The 20,088-nt window shown below is 38.4% G+C and overlaps 1 protein-coding gene across 2 annotated transcripts in view; it reads left to right on the top strand.

Moving 5' to 3' along the window:
• Positions 1–20,088, top strand: part of ZFAND3 (zinc finger AN1-type containing 3) — a 332,222-nt gene that overhangs the window by 266,868 nt on the left and 45,266 nt on the right. Inside the window, exon 4 of one of the 2 annotated variants that reach the window (XM_032409891.1) lies at positions 5,011–5,076. The exons of the other annotated variant lie outside the window; for it this stretch is intronic. Coding sequence (XP_032265782.1) covers positions 5,011–5,076 — 66 coding nt within the window. The remainder of the gene's footprint in view (positions 1–5,010; positions 5,077–20,088) is intronic. 2 annotated transcript variants of the gene reach the window in all.

Here is a 20,088-nt window from a genome sequence, read left to right as displayed (position 1 = left end):
AGTCTATGGGATTGACTACTACAGGGGTAGGCTCCCAGGTTTTTTTGACATGCTCAGTAACTCTATAGGAGGCTGACAGAAAATTTGAGAATTCTCCTTCAGCTTGAAATATGAGTGTTGATAGTTAATGGGATACCTTTATTCAGTTCTTCTGGATTTGCAGGTTATAGTGAAGTTAGTATGCGTATTTGACCCCTGTCTTCAACTTTACAGGGCTGAAATTAGTACTGTTTCTCCAAGAAAATCCACTACCCTATTAGAAACGCTATAAAGATTTCTTGTTGGGAATACAGCTGAAGAATTTTATTTCATGCCTATCATGTGGAATTGCAAATGTAATCCATAGTGCTACATTATGTATGACACCTTTAATACAAGAATAGAAACGTCCCTAGAAGACAAAATAGTGCATTCATACTTCTGGTCACAAACCACAAACTACCACAGGTATTATTTACTTGCAAATTCCAGGCTCTAAATTGTTGAAACTTAGAAAAAAGTCCTTTGAATGTAACATCAAATGCAAAATGATAATCTGTCATTAAATATCTGCAGATAGTGAAGAAATTTGAAAAAAGATATTTAATATGCTTTAGCAAAAGAAAGCAAAAAGAACTCATAGTAATTGACTAAAAATTAGTTCAGGTTGGTTAATCTTGATATCATCTGGTTCAGAATCCCCAGAGAGCCTTTCATTAAACAACGAACTTTAGCTGTGGGTTTTTTTTTTAATATTCAAAAACCCAAAACTTACTTTTCCAAACTCAGTTGCTACTACTATAGGCTAGAGGGTAATGGTGTAAATAATTCTGTGCTTAGATCTTTTCCTAAGTATGATCACACTGAACACATAAAACACATGTACATACGCATACATCACATTCATTTATAGAACCCAGTTATGAAGAGGCTTCCCTACCTTGCTCTTCAGTTATTAGCTCTGTCTACCCTGCTGTTTGGAAAGAAGAGGAAGAAGGGCCAAAATTAGGAGCAGGGTTTACAGTGACTTATTGGACCATATGCTACCCTTCTCAGGCATTAGAAAGCTCAGTAAAGAAAAGCCAACTCCATTCCTTGATAGAGCAGGTGCCCTGACTTGGACCCTTACTATTAAGTCTCAAAATTATTTTGTTTGCTATAACCACATGGCACCCATGTTATATTTTTATTGTTGTGGACAAAAACTTGAAAAGGTTCCCCTTGAGTGGTCCTTAATTTTCTGTATTCATTTTAACAGAGTTGATTTGTAATTACAGATGGTCCCTGACCTAACAATGGTTCAGTTTAGGATTTTTAGACTTTACGATGGTGCTAAAACCATATGCATTCAGTAGAAACCATACTTGAAATTTGAATTTGGATCTTTTCCTGGGCTAACAATATATGGTACGATACCCTCTCGTGATGCTGGGCAGCAGTAGGGAGAACAGCTCCCAGTCAGCTTCACCTTCACAAGGGTAAACAGCCATACACTTAGAACCATTCTGTACCCATACAACCATTCTGTTTTTCACCTTCAGTACACTCTTCAATATCAAAACTTTAGTAATAAAATAGGCTTTGTTAGATGATTTTGCCCAGGTGTAGGTAGGTTAATGCAGGTGTTCCGAGCACATTTAAGATAAGCTAGGCTAACTGTAATATTCAGTAAGTTAGGTGTATTAAATGCATTTCCAACTCTCCATTTTCAACTTATGATGCCTTTATCAGGATATAACGCCATTGTAAGTTGAGGAAGATCTGTAATTGTGTAAAGGTAGATATAATCTCCTGTGATGACTATTTTTATTTGAGTGTATAGGAATTTTGTATGACAGCACAATTAGTGTAGAATATATGTGCAGTGCTCATATGCATCCATTCTGGATTTTAAAGAGTTTCATAGGTTATAGTCTTCCAGACCAAATTTAATTCCAAGCTTTCTGTTTATAATATTGTTCAATTATCAAAGCTGGGATGTATTATCACTGCTAGTTACTCATGCTGTCAATTTGTTTTGGCTCAACTATGGTTCTATTTGTACTTTACTGTTATATAGTGAATACATTGGATTGGGTTGTTAGTTTAACAAGCTCTCTGGAGAACACTTTCATGATGATACATGTCGAGATATGCTAGCTAGCCTTAAAGTTTATTTGCGTATTTGCCAAAACCTACAGAAATTCATTCATTAGGAATTTTAAAAAGGATCAACTCTCAACCCACAGATTGAGGTAAAGATTACATTTGTTAATATGGGAGTGTTAATTCACGAGTCCCAGCTAAATTTCTTTAGGGGTTTTGATTTGACCAATTTCTCCCTTCTCTCATAATTTTACTGGATGAATTATTTTATGTCCTTTTAAAAAAGTGTTCTGATAGTTATGCTGTTATTGAATCTTGCGCTCCATGCAGCTCACAATGTTGTGGGTGCTTCATGATCTTGGCTAGATATTGAACTGGGAGTTAAAGAAAATGTTTTCAGAGATTGGAACTGACTGGGCTGTTAATATTTACATTGTGTTCAGCTGGTTTTAAAATGTGTGCTAGAATCGCTTCTATGCCCACCCCCACCAGTTGCATCAAAATTTCCGGAGTCTGGGTCTGGGAATTTGTTTTGAAAATGCTCCTTTGAACTTTCTAGATTCTGGAAATGTTCTAATATTTTTATCTGATGGTTGTTACACAAGTGTATATATATGTTAAAAGCCTTCAGTGTGTCTCTTTAAGATTTGTGCACTTCATTCTAGTATTTCATTCTTTCTGTAATACCTTTTTAATTTTTTTTTTTTAATCAAGTAAACTCCCAATGCAGGGCTTGAACCCATGACCCCGAGATCAAGAGTCACATGCTCTACCGACTGAGCCAGCCAGGCACCCCTTGTAATACCTCTATTAAAAAAAAGGTTTTTTAAAAAAGACACATTACTCTCCTTATTTCATCAAACAACTTGCAGTGGTTCTTAATAAACACTATTAATTGCCCACTGTTCACACAGTCATGACCCAAGAGTAGATGACAGAGTGGGTCTTGGCTCTTGGGAGCATAAAATCTGGTGATAGAGAAAGTGATGATAAATAATATAAAGCTTTATAGTTTATGAAGTCTTTTTGTACAGATGATCTCATCAGCACTGTGGCTTTTAGGCAATTTACTATCCCCACTTTTTTGTTAAACTTATCCCGGATTACTCAGCAAGTAGGGAGTCGTTGCAGGACTTTAAATTAAGTCTTCTATAACAGCCTGTAATTCCCCAGAAATAAGAATGCTTCAATTAACAACAACAAAAACCAAAATCAAAAACCTCACATGGAGGCAAAAGCTAAAGTGTTTTTATGGAGCTGTAGAAGCCATTATTCAGAGGGTTCTTAATGGATATGGGATTTGTGTCAGATTTTCCTACAGCTCATTGTCACTCCATGTTGCCTATTTTTCATGTCACAGTTGTCCATTTGGACTCTGGAATTTTAGTATGTTAAGCTTTCTCTAGTGATTGTAATGTCTGTAGAAAAATTTTTCAACTGAAACGCCTTGCTCTTTTAGCCTTTCTAACTTTGGTTTATTCTTGCCTCATTTTCAAATTCTTGAGAAGTATTTCCAGGAGATGCTGGCCAATGATGAATCTTGTTCTTCCTGATTACATTTAGCAGGTATTATTTGTTCCATACTCTTTGGCACTTGGTCATTTCCCATCCAACTCTTTATTACTGTCATGTATTGTTCTTTACGTACACAAATTTTGTCTTCCTAAAAGGATTATAAGCTCCCTGAGCATGAGACTATCCCATGTGGTGGCACATAGTAGGATTTTCTAAGTGCTCTTTGACAGTAACAATACACTTGCTTGGTTTTTCCTTTCTTTTCCTGTTTACCTTCTGTGTCTTCTTACGCCCACTAAAGTATGCTGCTGTTACGGCCTTGGTGTAGGAAAGAATGGGCTAATGAACTTCTTAGGTGGGATCACTAGGTTCCTAAACCCATAGATGGTGGTAGCATAAACTCTAGGAATAGGGCTCAGAGCTCTTTCACCTTTCTTTTCTTTTTAATGGGTAACTTCAGTGATAGGAAGTCTTGTCATAGTTGGCATACGACTATGCCAAGAAACCATATTTCCCTTTGCTAGTCCTCATCATCTGAGGAGCCTTTCAAAATACTGTAACATTTGCCTGTGTGTTTTATTCCTTTATGATCATCATCAATGCCCTCCTAGGGCATTTAGAGAACCATTGGTATTCATGTTTATACAGTAACTTCCTATTTCAGAAGGTAGGGCATGGTCCCCAACATGGGAGGGTTGGAGTATATATCAGTATCAACTTAAGAATTTGTTGGTGGTCCTGATTCTGCAGAGTGAAATTACTGCTTTTCAGGCCTTCACCCAGTAACTGACTGTATCTCTTGCATACTCTTGAATTATGCTTATCCACCAGATCTCTGGGCTCACAAAGATTCCATTAAAGGCCCCTCTTCCTATCATATTCTTATAATTAAGCCAGATACTCTTCCTTGTTCAGTAATGCTCTCTTTATATATTAAAATGATCCTTAGTTTTTTTGTAAAACAGTGTTTTGTTCCTTAGGGAGTTTCCCCTCTTTAAATAAGGCTAGTTTTGCAATATATTCAAAGGTGGGGTGACCACTGAGATCAGCTTCAGAGGGAGTGCTCCTGCTTATTGCTCTGTGGAAAAACTCATCTCTCCATACCTACTGGTAATTTCCTCTCACAGGGATTGGAATTCTAATTAAAATTTTATCCTCAGCTTCTGAACATTATAAAACTCCATTGTTATTTATGAAAAGCACGTTATGATATAGAAAGAATATGGACCTATAGTCTGAAGAGCTGAACTGAAATAAAGTCCTTAGATTTAACCTTCCACCACCACTAGCACCTCCATCTTTCTCACTGCCCCTCTTCATGCATATTTGCAGGTTGATCCCTGCCTCTTTCGATTTCTCTTTATCCAAGATAGCAACTTTGGGCATGTAGAAGATATGTCCTGACTGATGTGCCTGCCTTTCTGTTTCTAGGTGGGCCATGCACAGACACAGCTCATGTCTCGTTAATCACACCAACCAAAAGATCCTGTGGTACAGGTACGTACATCATTCTTATCTGTATTCATTCTTCCCTGGATTCTTCACAGAAATTAGCTACTGGTTTTAACATGGTGTCTTTGCCAGGGTACTCTCTAATTTCTTCCATCAATTGTCAAGTGATGTATTATGTGCTATAAGTATTGGGAGTGGAGGTGGAGTGACGAGGGGTTGGAGTTGTGCTCTTTGAGGTCAGATGGATATTAAAATTTACCTACTTCCTAATGTTTGAAGAATATTATTAAGACATGAAACATACAGAAAATACAGATAATTGCCTAGTTTCTGGCATGTATCTAATTTGTCTTAAGTCTTGGACCTACTACAAGAACATTATTTAAATATTGGAGCTGGAGAGTGAAAGAAGTTTTGTAGTACAGATAATGAATATTTTAACTTGACAATTACAGTATCCTAATAGTTTTAGAAAATATTTTCTCCCCTTCATCTTAAAGCCATGGGGTGTGCTGAAATCATTCTTTTTAGCATGGAATCCCAAAAACATCTTTGTGCATCTGTGACATTTTTATTAAACATGAAGTCATGAATCTTGTAGCTTTCTGAAGAGCAGTTGTAAATGCCCATTGCTCCCTTAGTCTGTAGCTTAATTTATTTTAAACAGTATTTGCCTTTTCTAATAATGCTGCCTGCTATTTAAAATATCTTAAAGATTATATTTGGAAGAGTCAAAGTAATTATATTGTTTTTCTAAAGGTCACAGTTAGAGTCTTTTTCATAACTTAAAAAGTCCTTTTAACTCCCCAGCAGAAATAGCACAAACTATTTCTGTGTACAAAGTTAAACTAAAGCCTCAGTCCCTTTAATGCTCATAGTTTTGATGTTAAACCTGAAACAGGTCTGTCCTTGCACAGTTTCAGAGTAACGTCCAGGCAATTTAATTTTACTCCTCTACACCAGTTTTGAGGCAGGGGGTGTGTGAGATTGTCCTGGCATGCTCTCATCCCTCCTGTGCCCAGTACCCAAGCTCCCCTGGGTAGTTCCTGGTTGAGGTAGAAGAGAGCTGTGCCCTGGGGTAAGGCCATCCTGACTGGCCAGTGGGAAGTCAGAGAGCCAGCTTCCTACACCCACTCCAGGCAGAAGCTTGAACACACTCAGAGCCCTTTGATTTCAGGCCCAACACTTCACATGCACAGTATACTTTAGTCCTTCTTCTTTCCTTTCTTTCAGTCTTGGCTCTCAGGGCAGAATTTACCATTGGCACTACTAACGTGTTGAGGTAGTTAAGGAATGGGCCTCAAATACATTGGGTCATCCTGAGAGATTGAGAAAGGAGGCTCATGTGCTCAGCGTAGACGCTGGTATTAGTAGGAACCCTTCCTGAATATCATGTGCTTTTGTCCTTCATTTTCTAGGCAGATCTCTTTCCTCTCTTTTGCTCCCATACGATTTTGTTTATCTAAAAATAGTAACGGCATTTATTGCATGCTTACTACATTACCAGACACCATTCAATATGTTTTACATACATGCTCACTTAATCTTCGGAACGGTTCTGCAAGATAATTATTCCTCTTCTATAGATGACAAAAATGGGCACTCAGAAAGTTAAGTATATTTCCTGGAGTGGTAATATTCCTAGTAAGTAATAGAGTCAGGACTTGAACACAGATGTTTTATTCTTTTGTTAAGTTTTTAAATTTAATTTCCGGTATAGTTAACATAGAATTTTAATTTGTTTCAGGTGTACAGTATAGCAATTCAACAATTCTCTACATTACTCAGTGCTCATCAAGTTAAGTGTGATTTTAATCCTCATCACCTGTTTCACCCATACCCCCACCCACCTCCCCTCTGGTCACTATCAGTTTGTTGGATACAGATCTCTCAGATGCTAAAGTCTATGTTGTTTTCCACTACATAATGTTTCTGCTTATTGCATTTTATTGTAATTACTTATACTCCCAGCCAGACAGTGGAAAAACATATCATTGGTGAAGTATGGAGAAAGAGAAATAAGATTTTGAAACACTGCATATTGTGAAGTAGTTTTAAAAATGTGAGTTCTAGAAACAGATCTGATGTCAGATCCTAGCCTAGCCACTTACAAAATGTGATTTTGAGTAAATAAGTTAACATCTCAAAATGTGTTCTTCATCTGAAAAATGGGATGATAAATCTATCTCATAGGTTTGATGTAAGAAATAATATACATAAAGCTCACATAATAGATCTTTAATAATGGGAGCTGCTATCATACTATAATCGCTAAAGATTATATGTAGTGTTGATGGTATTGATATCACATTAATGTATTTCAGGGAGAAAGAAGAGTAGATTAGAAGTTAAACAGAATGGATTGCCATATCTAGTTTCATTTTTTTTTTTTTTTGAAGATTTTATTTATTTGACAGAGACAGTGAGAGAGGAAACACAAGCAGGGGAGTGGGAGAGGGAGAAACAGGCTCTCTGCTGAGCAGGGAGCCCGATATGGGGCTCAGTCCCGGGACCCCGGGATCATGACCTGAGCCGAAGGCAGACGCTTAATGACTGAGCCACCTAGGCGCCCCTACCATATCTAGTTTCATTAATTGATTTTGTTGATCACATTTTTTGTTGCATGTCAGTACTATATTAGGAACTGAGGGTAATATGCACATGATAAGGGAGGCATTGAGTTCTCAGTCACACATTCCCAGGCCTCCTTTTAGGTGAATATAATACCTCTTAACTAGAAAGAGATTGAGAATTTCTGGCTTGGAAGGAAATTAATGCAATGTGCAGTTCACTCCCAAAAAGCCTGAAGGAAAGTTGAGATTTCTTAGCATGGACATTAAAGGCCATCAAGTTCAGCCTGCTACACTTCTTTTCAAGAAGCCTGTCTGTGCCGCCTCAGGCTCCTTGAACTAGCCCTATGGCTTCTGCCTTACACAATGGCCCTGACTCTAGAGGACAGAGCTTCCTGATTTTCAGAGGTAAATTAAGTGATTTGCCTTAAGAATCACGGGTTGACTGTCTTTGTTTCCATCTTTCTGTCCTGGAATGAGAAGGTTGCCCACTGTGGGGATCCTGGGCATTTTTCTTATGAATCACCACCAGTTACTTATTGTTGTGTTGCTGGAGTGTCTTGTATTCTTTATGTCTAGTCTTCAAGAGTAGTACTCAGTGCCTCTAACACTTGCCCTGTGGTGCTGCTGCCACAGTGGGTAGTACAACAGTACTTCTCCCAAAGTCTCTCAGGCTTCAGACATAGATGATCAGTAAATGATCACCTTATAGCCACATGTTACTTCTCACGAGCTGTAGAGTGGGACCCTCTGAATTAGACTACACCAACTCTTCCCAGCCAATCTATCCATACACGTTTGGACCTAAAGCAGCCTCTAGCATAATAATGATGTTCTAGGGGCACCTGGGTGGTGGCTCAGTTGGTTAAGTGTCTGACTCCTGATTTTGGCTCAGGTTATGATCTCAGGGTCATGAGATCAAGCCCCACATTGGGCTCCGTGCCGGGTGTGGAGTCTGCTTAAGATTCTCTCTCTCCCTCTCCCACTCCTCTACTCCCCCTCCACCCTCCCTCTCTAAAGATAATAATAATAATAATGACAATGAATAATAAGGATGGTGACATTATATTAGAAAAAGGATACTTAGGCCATACAGTATATAGTCTGTGAGGTATGGGGAGAAAATAGTAAAAGCTTTTCATCTCAGCCTTTTAAAATTTCTGTTTTCTAGATTCAGTTCATAATTATGTATTAGTCTATGCACATAGTTTAAAACCAGCAAGTACACATAGAAATATATATAATATTAAAGGTACGTAGTCGAATATCTTAGAAACATGTGTACACTCAGAAAAGGTAAGTGACCTCTTCGGTAAATAGGTCATTTTCTTTTTAGTACTTTGACAATTAGATATGAAGATTAGCATTAGACTCATTATTATATGGCTTTAATACGTCAAGGCCTGAATGTAAGCCTGAATGGTTATGTCTCTATTTATTTTTCAAGTGATGACTTTTTGATCAGAGGGTACTGTAATTTAGAGAGACGGACAGCGGTGTAGCGTGGTTGGTCTGTAGCCATCAAAATGAGAGTGGGAACTCTTTAAGAAATTGCTTTGTGAGAACTATGAGTCTAAGAAGCAGATTGCGAAAAGGAGCAGTAGTGGCAAATGAAAGATCAGTTTGTGTTTGTGAGCTAGGTGAGAGGCTTTTCTTTAGATGCTGGCTTTTAGCCACATAGCACTATTAACATTTAAACTCTTTGTAATCTTTAGATGGGGGAAAAAAGAATGCACTGTGATCATTGTGGTATTTAAGCAGAGAAAAATGAAGTGAGAATTGGGAAGTGCTGCCAGGTCCCAGGTTGCTTTTGGTTAGAATGTGAGAGTTAAAGCATTTCATACCTTCAGATTACTAGAGAGAGCTTACGTTTCTTCCAAGAGCTCAATGTTTTGCACATGTTCCCTTGTTAATTCTCACAACATTCCTGCCAAGAATGAGTATATTGTGAAAGAAAGAGTTCACTTTCCTTGGCAACAGACCACCAGAAGATTCCCTTTTGTCCTTCATCTTTTTTTATCAAGTTACACCTTAAGCCAAAATGTTGTAATCCGAGCTATGGTCATCTCCTTCAGACAACTTTATTTCGAAGATATTTGGATATTTATGTGAATATCTATATGAGGTCATATTTTTATGTTTAAAGTGCCTTGTGGGACAGTAGGAAAGTTTGTTGCCTTTTCATAGGATTTCTTGTTTAAAGACCTATAACTTTTTCTTCATAAGACTTTTTTACAGAGAGTTACAGCAAAAGAAGTAAGTTGTTTTGTGTTTCATTTATTGGAGCTTGCTATTGATAAATCTTAAATTGTAAGCTGTAATTGACAGAACCATGTCTTGTCTGAAATTTTTTTTGGAGAAATAGTCTCTTTCCACTAGAATCCTTGAACAGTGACTAACTCAAGGACCCTGCTTCTTCCAAGTGGGGCATTAACCAACTCTTTGCTCTAGGCCCTACCTTAAATATATGAAGGGATAGACTTTTTAGCATATGAAAAAAAGGAAATTGCTCCTTTCCTAGTTCACTACTCTTATGTGCCTTTATTTTGTTTTTTCATTTTATAGTCCCTTTTTTTTAAAAAAAAAGATTTTATTTATTTGAGAGAGGGAGAAAACACAAGCAGGGGAAGCAGCAGAGGAAGAGGGAGAAGCAGCCTCCCTGCTGAGCAGGGAGCCTGACACGCGGCTCCATCCCAGGACCTTGGGATCATGACCTGAGCTGAAGGCAGATGGTGAACCACTGAACCGCTCAACCGACTGAATCACCAGGCGCCCCTATAGTCTCTTTATTAAGTTAAAATAAGGAAAAAAAGTCATAAGCAAGTTTACAGACTTGATGATACTGTCAGCAACCTCTTGGTTTACCATAACTATATTCACTTTTCTTCCAGCAAGTATGTTGAGTAAATAATATTTTCTCTGATACAATTGAAAAATGATGGTTTTTAAATGCTGTGTGTATGTTTAAAAATGTGATTATAATTAGTAGAATAGCAAGTAAAATAACCATTTGTGGGACCATAAGGGAGCTGTAGTATTGCCTGAGATGAAAGCAGATGGGACTAGAAACTGTCCCATTAAACATCAAGGCAGGTTTTTCTGGAAAGTATCATCAGTTCCACTCTAAGAAGCATGTTAATTCCTTTTAACTGTATATCCCTTGTGTGCTTTCTTTTAAAACTTTTCTTTTTTCTTTATTCTTTTTTCCTTTCCTTTTCTTTCCTTTCCTTTTCCTTTTCCTTTCGAAAGTTCATGTTGATCCTTTGGAGTTACTTTTTTTTCTTCTAGTGTGATGAACAGTGACATGAACTAGATACCTTTGTATTGTTCATTGTTTCCCTTTTCCCCCCCAAACGTTTTCTTGACTTCTCTCAGACAAGCTGTTTGTGATATTGTCTCTTCTTACAAAGACAAGGGAAGAGACCACCTTTCACCTGGGAGTTAAGAGAAGATTGATGTGCTGAACACTTTCCACATCCGTGTGCAGAAGCCAGTTAAAGGGAAATGTTTCATTGTTGTTATATTACCAAGAGGTTTATATAAGATCTTTTAAATTGATTCAGAAGCTAAAGGGTGGTAGTGTTAAATCAGAGGTGGCCCTGTAAATCTGAGAAATACCTACAGTTGTGTGTTTTATCTCCTGGTAGAGTCAATATTCATGGAAACATCTCAACCAGCTGTATGGATCAATATTACATACTGTTAGCTGACCCTTCTGTAAAGGATGCTTTGGAGCTTTAAAAGATGTGGCTTCGGGTAGGAGTTCAAGTGTAATTCAGTTCTCTGTTTCATTCTTCCTCCTTGGTCCTTCAGGTATAGCTTTTCCCTCAGGTCTGCGCTATCAGCATTTGAGACAGAAAATTAGAAATTTGACCTACTTATGTAATATGTAGGTTCCCATCAGGAGACTATTAGGGAAGATACAAACCTTTCATTTTTTATTAGCATTTAATGTAACCATTGAAGAAAGATCAAAACAGTAAATCTGTCATGGCAAAGAAAAAAGGATTAAAAAAATGTTTTACCTCGTGCACTCATCATCTTGGGTCCTAAAACAGGACAAAATGGATACCAAATATTTGGCAAGATTGCAAACATCTCTCTAGTCTAAAAGGTTTGCCTTCCTTTGTTTTACCATAGAGAACAAGCCAGAGGTTATCATGGTATGCCTTAGTGGCTGTTTACGGATACTGTGTGGTTTTTGGCAAGTAGGTGGATAACTGGAGAAAGGAAATAACGTGCTAAATGCTTTTCTTGTGTTGGCTTTTATTTTCTGTAAAGACGTTCATCTGCCTGACTTGTTGCTTATATTAAAGAATAGAATGAAGTAGTGAGGCACTGTATAAATAGATTTGATATGATTTGATAGTCAATATGTAAATAATAGCAGGTGATTTTAAAAGCACCTCACATGATGTATAGATTTCAGAAAAGGTTGGGGAGAGCTTACCTGTACCTGTAAATGAGAGTTTGGTCCCATTGCCACCAATTGATGTGGTTGCATTATAGGCCAGCTAGACATGTAATGATGTGTAAGTTTGCTGGACTTGAAGCCAGAGGCTTGTTTTAGAGGCCTTGTTTGAGTTTTGCTCATAAGAAGCAGTAGCTCCTCCTCTGAAAAAAGGCTGATCTAAGTGAATATCAAGCCAGGGCGCCAGTCTTGTCAAGAGGCATTTTTGCACTTGATGGATCAAAATACACTCCAGTATTAAAAGGAAAAGGAAGTGTGATGAGGCTTGCTGCTGTTTTGGATGTGTATATATGAGAAGCCTGGGCTTTGGTGCTGAGCTACTCGTGGTCCACGTGCTTTGTGCAAATTCAGTTTGCTTACATCCTTGAATGCAGTTACAACTGGTGTGTGTGTGGGGGGGTGTGGGGTTTTTTTTGTGTGTGTGGGGTTTTTTTTTTTCCATTTATGGTCATTTATTTTATTTTATCATATCTTGCACTCTTCCTGAGGAGAAAAGCCTTGAACTTCTATTGATTAGCTGTTCTGTTGCTCTACTGGGGCAAAATACCTGAGCCAACACTATTTGAAAAGGATATCAAGGGAATTTAATACCGCCCTCCTCCTTTGAAACTTTTGGGTTTTGGGGGAGGGTGGATCTGGGGGTGCTTTAGGTGCCGCTCCATAGCACATATGTGCCTGTTAGAGGGCAGCATGTTAGGAACGTAGCTTTCCCGGAGCAGTCTTACCAGAAGGAGCATGATAGAGCAGCCACAGAGCTGCGTTATAAATCATCTGAGCCTTGCAATGATACTGCCCATTAAGGAGACTTTTTTTTTTCACCCTACTCAGTTCCTGGCTGTACTAATAGAACAGCACATCAAGCAAGGCTGTAAATAAAAGTTATTACCTAATAGGTGGGTACCGAAGTGGAACGGACAGAGCTGAGGCATGGAGGCCTTATTACTGCTCATCAGCAATTATAAACAGGATCAAGTGTCTGGGACTTGCGCTGATGCAGCAAGGCTAATAGAGGCTGGGAATGACGCTCGCCGTGATAGGATGATGTATGCTGATGGGTTTTTACTGCCTCATGGTGCTGCGTGCTTCCAAGACAAGTCATGTTACCCGTTTTCCTGCTTGCTCATCCATCTGAAGAGACAGTCCCATTGCCTGTTCTGCCACCAGGTGGGCTGGCGTTTAGTCCTCATACTTGCGTCTGTTTCTAAGGCACTCCCCTTGTGAAGAGTCTTAAATATTTCATAATCACGGCCGATTAAAGCTGTAATCTTACTGTGTTGCCTGCTGTCATGGTTATAGATCACACCTTCAGAAGTGGTTGCTGACGTGTAACATAGGACCAGCTGAGACGCTGTAGTCAGTCAGACCACTGTGACAGAGTCCTGTAGTAAATTCTGTAGGGACATGCTGAAGAACTGATAAGCATGTGTCTTGCCCCTGGCAGCTTATGCCAGAAAGAGACAGAAAAAGTCCAGAAGCATAAATACAACTAATTCCAGCTTTAGAGAGCAAGAAACGTAGCTAACGTTTATTTTTTAAAGTGAAGACAGGGAGGATAAATTATGCTAATTGCTACAAAAAATAGAATACTAATGTGGGCTTTTTTTTTTTTTTTAAGAATTATCTTCCTGATGAAATGCTTAAAATTTAGTTCCTTAGTCAGTAGGAATGATAAGAGGACCCTGGAATGTGGAGGCAAAGTCTAGCAGTAGGACTCTACTTTCCAGTGAATGGAAATCTGCGAGTATGACTTGGCAATGCTTTTGTGTAGCAGATAAGCACCTGATACTTGGGAAAATTGAGATACAGCTGTGTTCAACTTTAATCACTCAACTTCACTAAATCACAGTAATTAGACCTTTGAGATAGGAGAAGTCTCTAGCACAGTCACAGAGGAATGCTTTGAAAAGGGCTTACCAGTTTGATCCAGGAGTTTATGAGCATTCTGGTAGTTGATTTATCATTTGTGCCTTTAAATGAATACACCTGTTTATGCATTACCTTCAGACTAACTTATCAGGAGACGTCCTGCTGTTGGAAAAATTGTGATATTTCTGTGGAGTTCTTTGATGCCTTAAGTTATGCATAGGTGTGCCTCATTTTAAAGAAGCTTGATATATGATAATCTCAATATTACAAACCAGATAAACTAAGAATTAATGTTATGAGAGTCCTTCAGCCTGTAAAATTCTTGTTATTGTGCTAATGTGGATAAGTTTTCCCTTTTGCATATAAAGTAGTAATTTGACTTACCAATTCCTGCTTATCCCTTTTTTTCAGAGAGTGTTTTGTGGGTAGTGGCCAGTGGAATGGAGGAAGAGAGAGAAATTGGAGAAAAATGTTTTCAAATAATGATAGGATTTAATAGCTGATTAGAGTTAGCTGAAGAAAGAATGTGAAGTTGAAAAACTGGGGAACTGAGGGAAGAAAGATACGGCTGATGGCAGGGAAAGAGTGGGAAGAAAAACTGATTGAAACTATTTCTTAAGATAGTTCCATAGAAAATTATAAATATAGGTCTAGTTTGGAAGTCATTAATCTAGAAGCAATGATTAAGGGTGTGAAAGTGGATAAGGGAATGAACACAGAAGAACAAGGGGCTGCTAAGGACTGTACTTGGGGGGATGGGAGAGAGAAAAAGAAACCAGTGAGTTAAGGAACCTAAAGAAAGGAGAAAGCTGCATACAGGGTTATGAAAGAGGTAAGAGAATAGGGGCCAAGGAGGTACGAGGACTGAGGAAATTGTTGCCTATGGCTATTAGAATGTCATCAGGAAACCTGGAAGAAGTTAATGTGCCGTGGTGGGAAACCAAAGCCTATGACAGGTCATTAAAGAGGGATTTGATAACCAGGAAATAAGGGCATGACACAGAAGTCATTCAGTTAAAGAGTTAGGGAAGACATTAAAAACCAGTAAGTAGTGGTGGTTGGAGGAGAAATGGAGTTAGGCATTTCTTGACATGGAGGTGTTTAAGATAGGGAAATATTTTGCCCTTGTTAAGATACAAAGGAAAGGCTGATCCGGCTGTCCCACCACTGGGTATTTACCCAAAAAAATGCAAGAACACTAATTCAAAGGGATATATGCACCCCTATATTTATTGCAGCATTATTTACAATAGCCAAATTATGGAAGTAACCCATATGTCCATCGATTGATGAATGGATAAAGAAGATGTGGAGTTTGTGTGTGTGTATACACATGCATATAATGAAATATTATTCATCCATAAAAAAGAATGAAATCTTGCCATTTGCAACGACGTGGTTGGAGCTAGAAAGTATAATGCTAAGAGAAATACATCAGTCAGAGAGAATCACAGACCATATGATTTCACTTGTACATGGAGTTTAAGAAACAAAATGACCAAGCAAAGGGGGAAAATGAGAGAAAAAGAGAGAGAGAGAGAGACAAAGACAAATCAAGAAACAGACTCTTAACTCTAGAGAACAAACTGATGGTTACCAGAGGGGAGGGGGGGTGATGATAGGGATTAAGGAGTATTCTTGTTGTGATGAACACAGGGTGATGTATGAAACTGTTGAATCACTGTATTATACACCTGAAACTAATAATAATACTGTGTGTTAACTAACTGGAATTAAAGTAAAAACTTAAAAAAAAAGATACAAAGGAAAGGTACATGGAAAGACAAAAGAATAGAAAATATTACAGGAGAAATAAAAGAGATACACAAGCAAGATTACTTAGAGGCAGAAACCCAGAAGCATTAGTTGCCTCCAAGAGTATAAGGAAAGAGATACAGATATAGATAAAGAGATTTTTTTTTTTAATGTATAGGTAGCTTGGGTATACTCTCATTCCCTAGGTTTCCTAAGAACCACAACTTTCCATTTGAAGCTACCCTTTCGTCTTTCGCTGGTGACTAAATCATAAATCATAGTCCTGACTTTGTTTCAGATAACTTTTAGTTTGAGAGGACTAAACATTTTTTCTTCTGACCCCTCCCCAGACCCAAATGAAATAAAAGCACAAAAATAACATGGAGACTGAACTATATAATATATGGAATAAATATAATTGTGTGTGTTTAACATAATTAACACTATAAAAAATACATAATATAATAATACATATAATTGTGTGTAACAATCAACAAAAGATTTAAAAAAATTTTTTTCAACAAAAGATTTTAAACACATTTCTAAACATTGTAATGGGAATGGGTTGAGGCTGAAACTTGGTGACTGCAGGGGCGTGGCAGCCACTGCTTGCACAGAAAGTCATGAGAAGCAGGGCAGAAAATGGGGGTCCACTGAAGGTGTATTTGTAGAAGGAGGAAGGAAGGCTAGAGGTCGGTGGTTGAGAATGGTGGGCTCTAGAGGCAGACTATGTGGATTCCCCTCCCAGTTTCCCAACCACGTAAGAGGAAAAACTGTTGGACCGCTCTGTGAGCCTTGATTTTCTCCTCTGTAAAATGACAGGTCTAATTGTAGAGTTCTGAAGGAAATGAGATCCTGCATTTAAAGCACCTGACATAGTGCCTGATAAATGTTCAGTAGGTAGTAGAGATGTGAACAGAAGGTACCTGATGATGAAGGAGAGTGAGGAGAAACTTGAAGGAGCATAGAGGAAAGTGAGAAAGAACTCCCAGCTCCAGTAGTCTGGTTGGAAAAAGATCTGGAATCAGAAACTGGTGATGAGGCCCCCGAGGCCAAGCAGATTGGAGAGTGGAGGTCAATGAAGTCAAGGGAAATGGGGAGAGCTGTTAGCAGCCTTTGTTGAACTCATGAGGGTTGTGAATGACAGGAAGCCCAGAAAACTCTTTCTTAAGAAAACTGGACATCAGAACTGGGAAAATCAAACTTCTTTTTTCTGTTTTGTTTCTGGGCCTAGTTTTAAAAGTAAAATTTAAGTTTTGTGTGTATTGGTAGAAAGAGATTTCACAAGCTTGACTTCCAAAACAAAACAAAAAAAACCTTATATCCTGAACTCTTCTTTAAGCTTTTATATTATAATTGAGAACTCCTCTTCTTTCTGGGGCAAATCACAGTTTAGGAGCCACCGAAGGTTGATAGTTTTCTTGTGGTTAAAGTCTTGATAAAAAGGCTGGCTATTGCTTTCAAACCAACAACATGAAAGAACTTTAGCCAAGAAATTCAGTTCTTTATGATAAAAATCAGACAGTTTAACCTTGGAAACATTTTTGTCACAGGGGACTTCATATTGTGATTAGTTATCTGAACAACCAAGTGCCTCTGTGGGCTCAGTTAACCAGCCTCCCACTACATATGTATAATTATTTTTAGTGCATACACACACTGTGCTATAAAAGCTTCTTTGGCCTTATGCTCCCTGCTGTTCTGAATTCTCTGTTTCATTACCAGTATCCACCCACAGAGTTTCAGAAAGCCATTCCCAAATAGTAGAACCACAACTCTGAATTTTAAATAAACCACATCTCTATTAGCTCAATGGACAGGGGAATTAGTTACATGCTATGCATTGCCCGCATCCATCTACCCCATCAAAACTTATTAAAAATGTATACATATATAAGCAAGAAAATGGGGCATTTAACTCAGACTGTGTTAATTTTTCTGTTATTTTAGCAAGGAATAAAGAAAGAGAATACAGCAGACAGCCTTTAAGATTTTTACCTTGAATGTAAATACTTTTTGAATCCCCAAAAACTTCACTGATAGCCTACTGTTGACCAGATGTTGATCAGTATTTACTTGAAAAAATATACTGGGAACTGCTTTTTTGTAAGAGAATGCTGAAAACTCTTTTCCAAAGATGTTATTGTATTACAGCTTGAATTATATGTTCAAATATGCAGGGTGGCTTTTTTTTTTTTTTTTTTTTTTAAAGATTTTTATTTATTTGAGAGAGAGCGAGCACATGAGAGGGGGGAGGGTCAGAGGGAGAAGCAGACTCCCTGCCGAGCAGGGAGCCCGATGCGGGACTCGATCCAGGGACTCCAGGATCATGACCTGAGCCGAAGGCAGCCACTCAACCAACTGAGCCACCCAGGCGCCCTGCAGGGTGGCTTTTAAAAGAAAGGTGGCCTGGGGAGCAAGTTTGTGTAGTACTAATTTGAATGGGAGGTGTTAGCTGCAGCAAAGTCTGTTTTCCAGCTTGGCATTAACTGATAGTTCCTGTAACTGACAAGGATTCAGATATACTTTTTCTTTGGCCTCCTGTTGATAAATCCATTTCTAGAAGATTAAAATCACATCTTAAGGTCTTGGTCATCGTCCTTCCTGGAACAGCAGTTGCAGTAATTCATGCAATTAAAAATGGGTCCTTACTGGATTGGAAGAAGTGTAGACTAAGAGAGTGACATGTAAAAAAGTCTGTGACTAATCATTAAAGTGTACTTACAGATAAGTGTTGACTTCACTACAAACCTGGAGAAGCATGAGCGTTGACCTTACTGTTGATTACTTGCTACAACCATCTTGTCATGCACTTTCCCATCAGTCCCAAGTAATGTCAGCATTTCTGGGAAAGAATTCAGCAAGCACTCTAGCCAATCATCTGCAAGTATGGCTACCCTGGAATATAATTTTTTAACATAATTTCAGATTTACAGAAAAGTTAAGACGATTACATCAAATTCTCACTTTACCCACCCCCACCTCCTATCCCCCACCCCCAGTTCATTGGCTTTTTCTACTCCCCCCATTGACTGTGTGTGTGTGTGTGTGTGTGTGTGTGTGTGTGTGTGTGTGAAATCCATATGCCTAACTATTTCAGTAAGTTGCCTTTGTTATACTAAAAATTTCAGTGTGCAATTCTTAAAATCAAGGTTTTATCTTAGATAGCCACAGTACAATTCACAAAGTTGTGAAGTAAACATTGATATTATAATATATATTTGATTTTCTAGTACAGTGGTTCACAGCATGGATGTTATGGTAAATAATTCTTTTAATGAAGACTGCTGATGAGCAAATCCATTGAATTGAGGTTAAAATGTTAGGCACTTTTCATAATAATTTTATGCAGAATTCTTTGCCTCTAATTTTCCAGCTTGCCTTACAGATGGGATTATTTCTCTTTCCCTCCTAAGCCATTGTCTCACGGCAGCTCTCCTCAGCCCTCTTGTGTACTTGGCAGCACCTGCGTCAGCCCTGAGCAACCCCGAGTAATGAACACCTAGTGTACTCATGCAGGAAAATCAGTAGGTAGACAGACAAAGCTTTCTCTGGACAAGCTTTATCATCATATGTTAAGTTCTGACTTTAGGTCCATTTAGTCTCGCTTGAGGAAGAGTAACAATGAGGCACAGAAGTATTTATTCATAAGCTGGAGGATTTACCCTGGGAATAAGGAGTCAAAAGACTAGATCTTGGGTGGGAGAAACAAAGCAATAGGTAGAGAGAGGAGCTGAATTAAGCTGATGCTAAATTAGAAACAAAAACGGTTTAAAAACAAATCAGCTATTTAATTTTAGCATCTACTTAGTTATGCATTCAAGCTGATTTTTTTTTAAATATCAAAATATAAATGTTCAAACATTTTTTACCTTACATTAAACCTGGACCACAAGCCACAAGATGACCGTCTCTCATTGCAAGATTACATCATTAAGGACTCAGTCCCTGTTACAGAGATATTCTTTGTTGCGTTGTTGTTGTTGTTGTTGTTGTGCACCAGTGGAGTACTAAATACAGTCCGTTCTGCCCCTGCCCCTGTCGGCTTGCATTATTAGCCAGACAGGCAAAACAGTTGGACATTAAGAACACTCACAGTGGCGCCTGGGTGGCTCAGTTGGTTCAGCGACTGCCTTCGGCTCAGGTCATGATCCTGGAGTCCCAGGATCGAGTTCCGCATCGGGCTCCCTGCTCAGCGGGGAGTCTGCTTCTCCCTCTGACCCTCCCCCCTCTCATGTGCTCTCTCTCTCTCAAATAAATAAATAAAATCTTAAAAAAAAAAAAAAGAACACTCACAGGGTGGGTAGTTAAGCTTCATAGGAGTGAGATGATGGATGTAGGAATATTTGACTTTTTATATGTATGTTTTTAACAAAAAGCCAAAAATTTGAATTA

Source organism: Phoca vitulina, unplaced genomic scaffold, assembly GCF_004348235.1.
Source record: "Phoca vitulina isolate PV1807 unplaced genomic scaffold, GSC_HSeal_1.0 scaffold11, whole genome shotgun sequence".
Lineage (NCBI taxonomy): Eukaryota > Metazoa > Chordata > Mammalia > Carnivora > Phocidae > Phoca > Phoca vitulina.
Note: the sequence above shows the minus strand (reverse complement) of the source record. Positions and strands in the feature narration are given on the sequence as shown.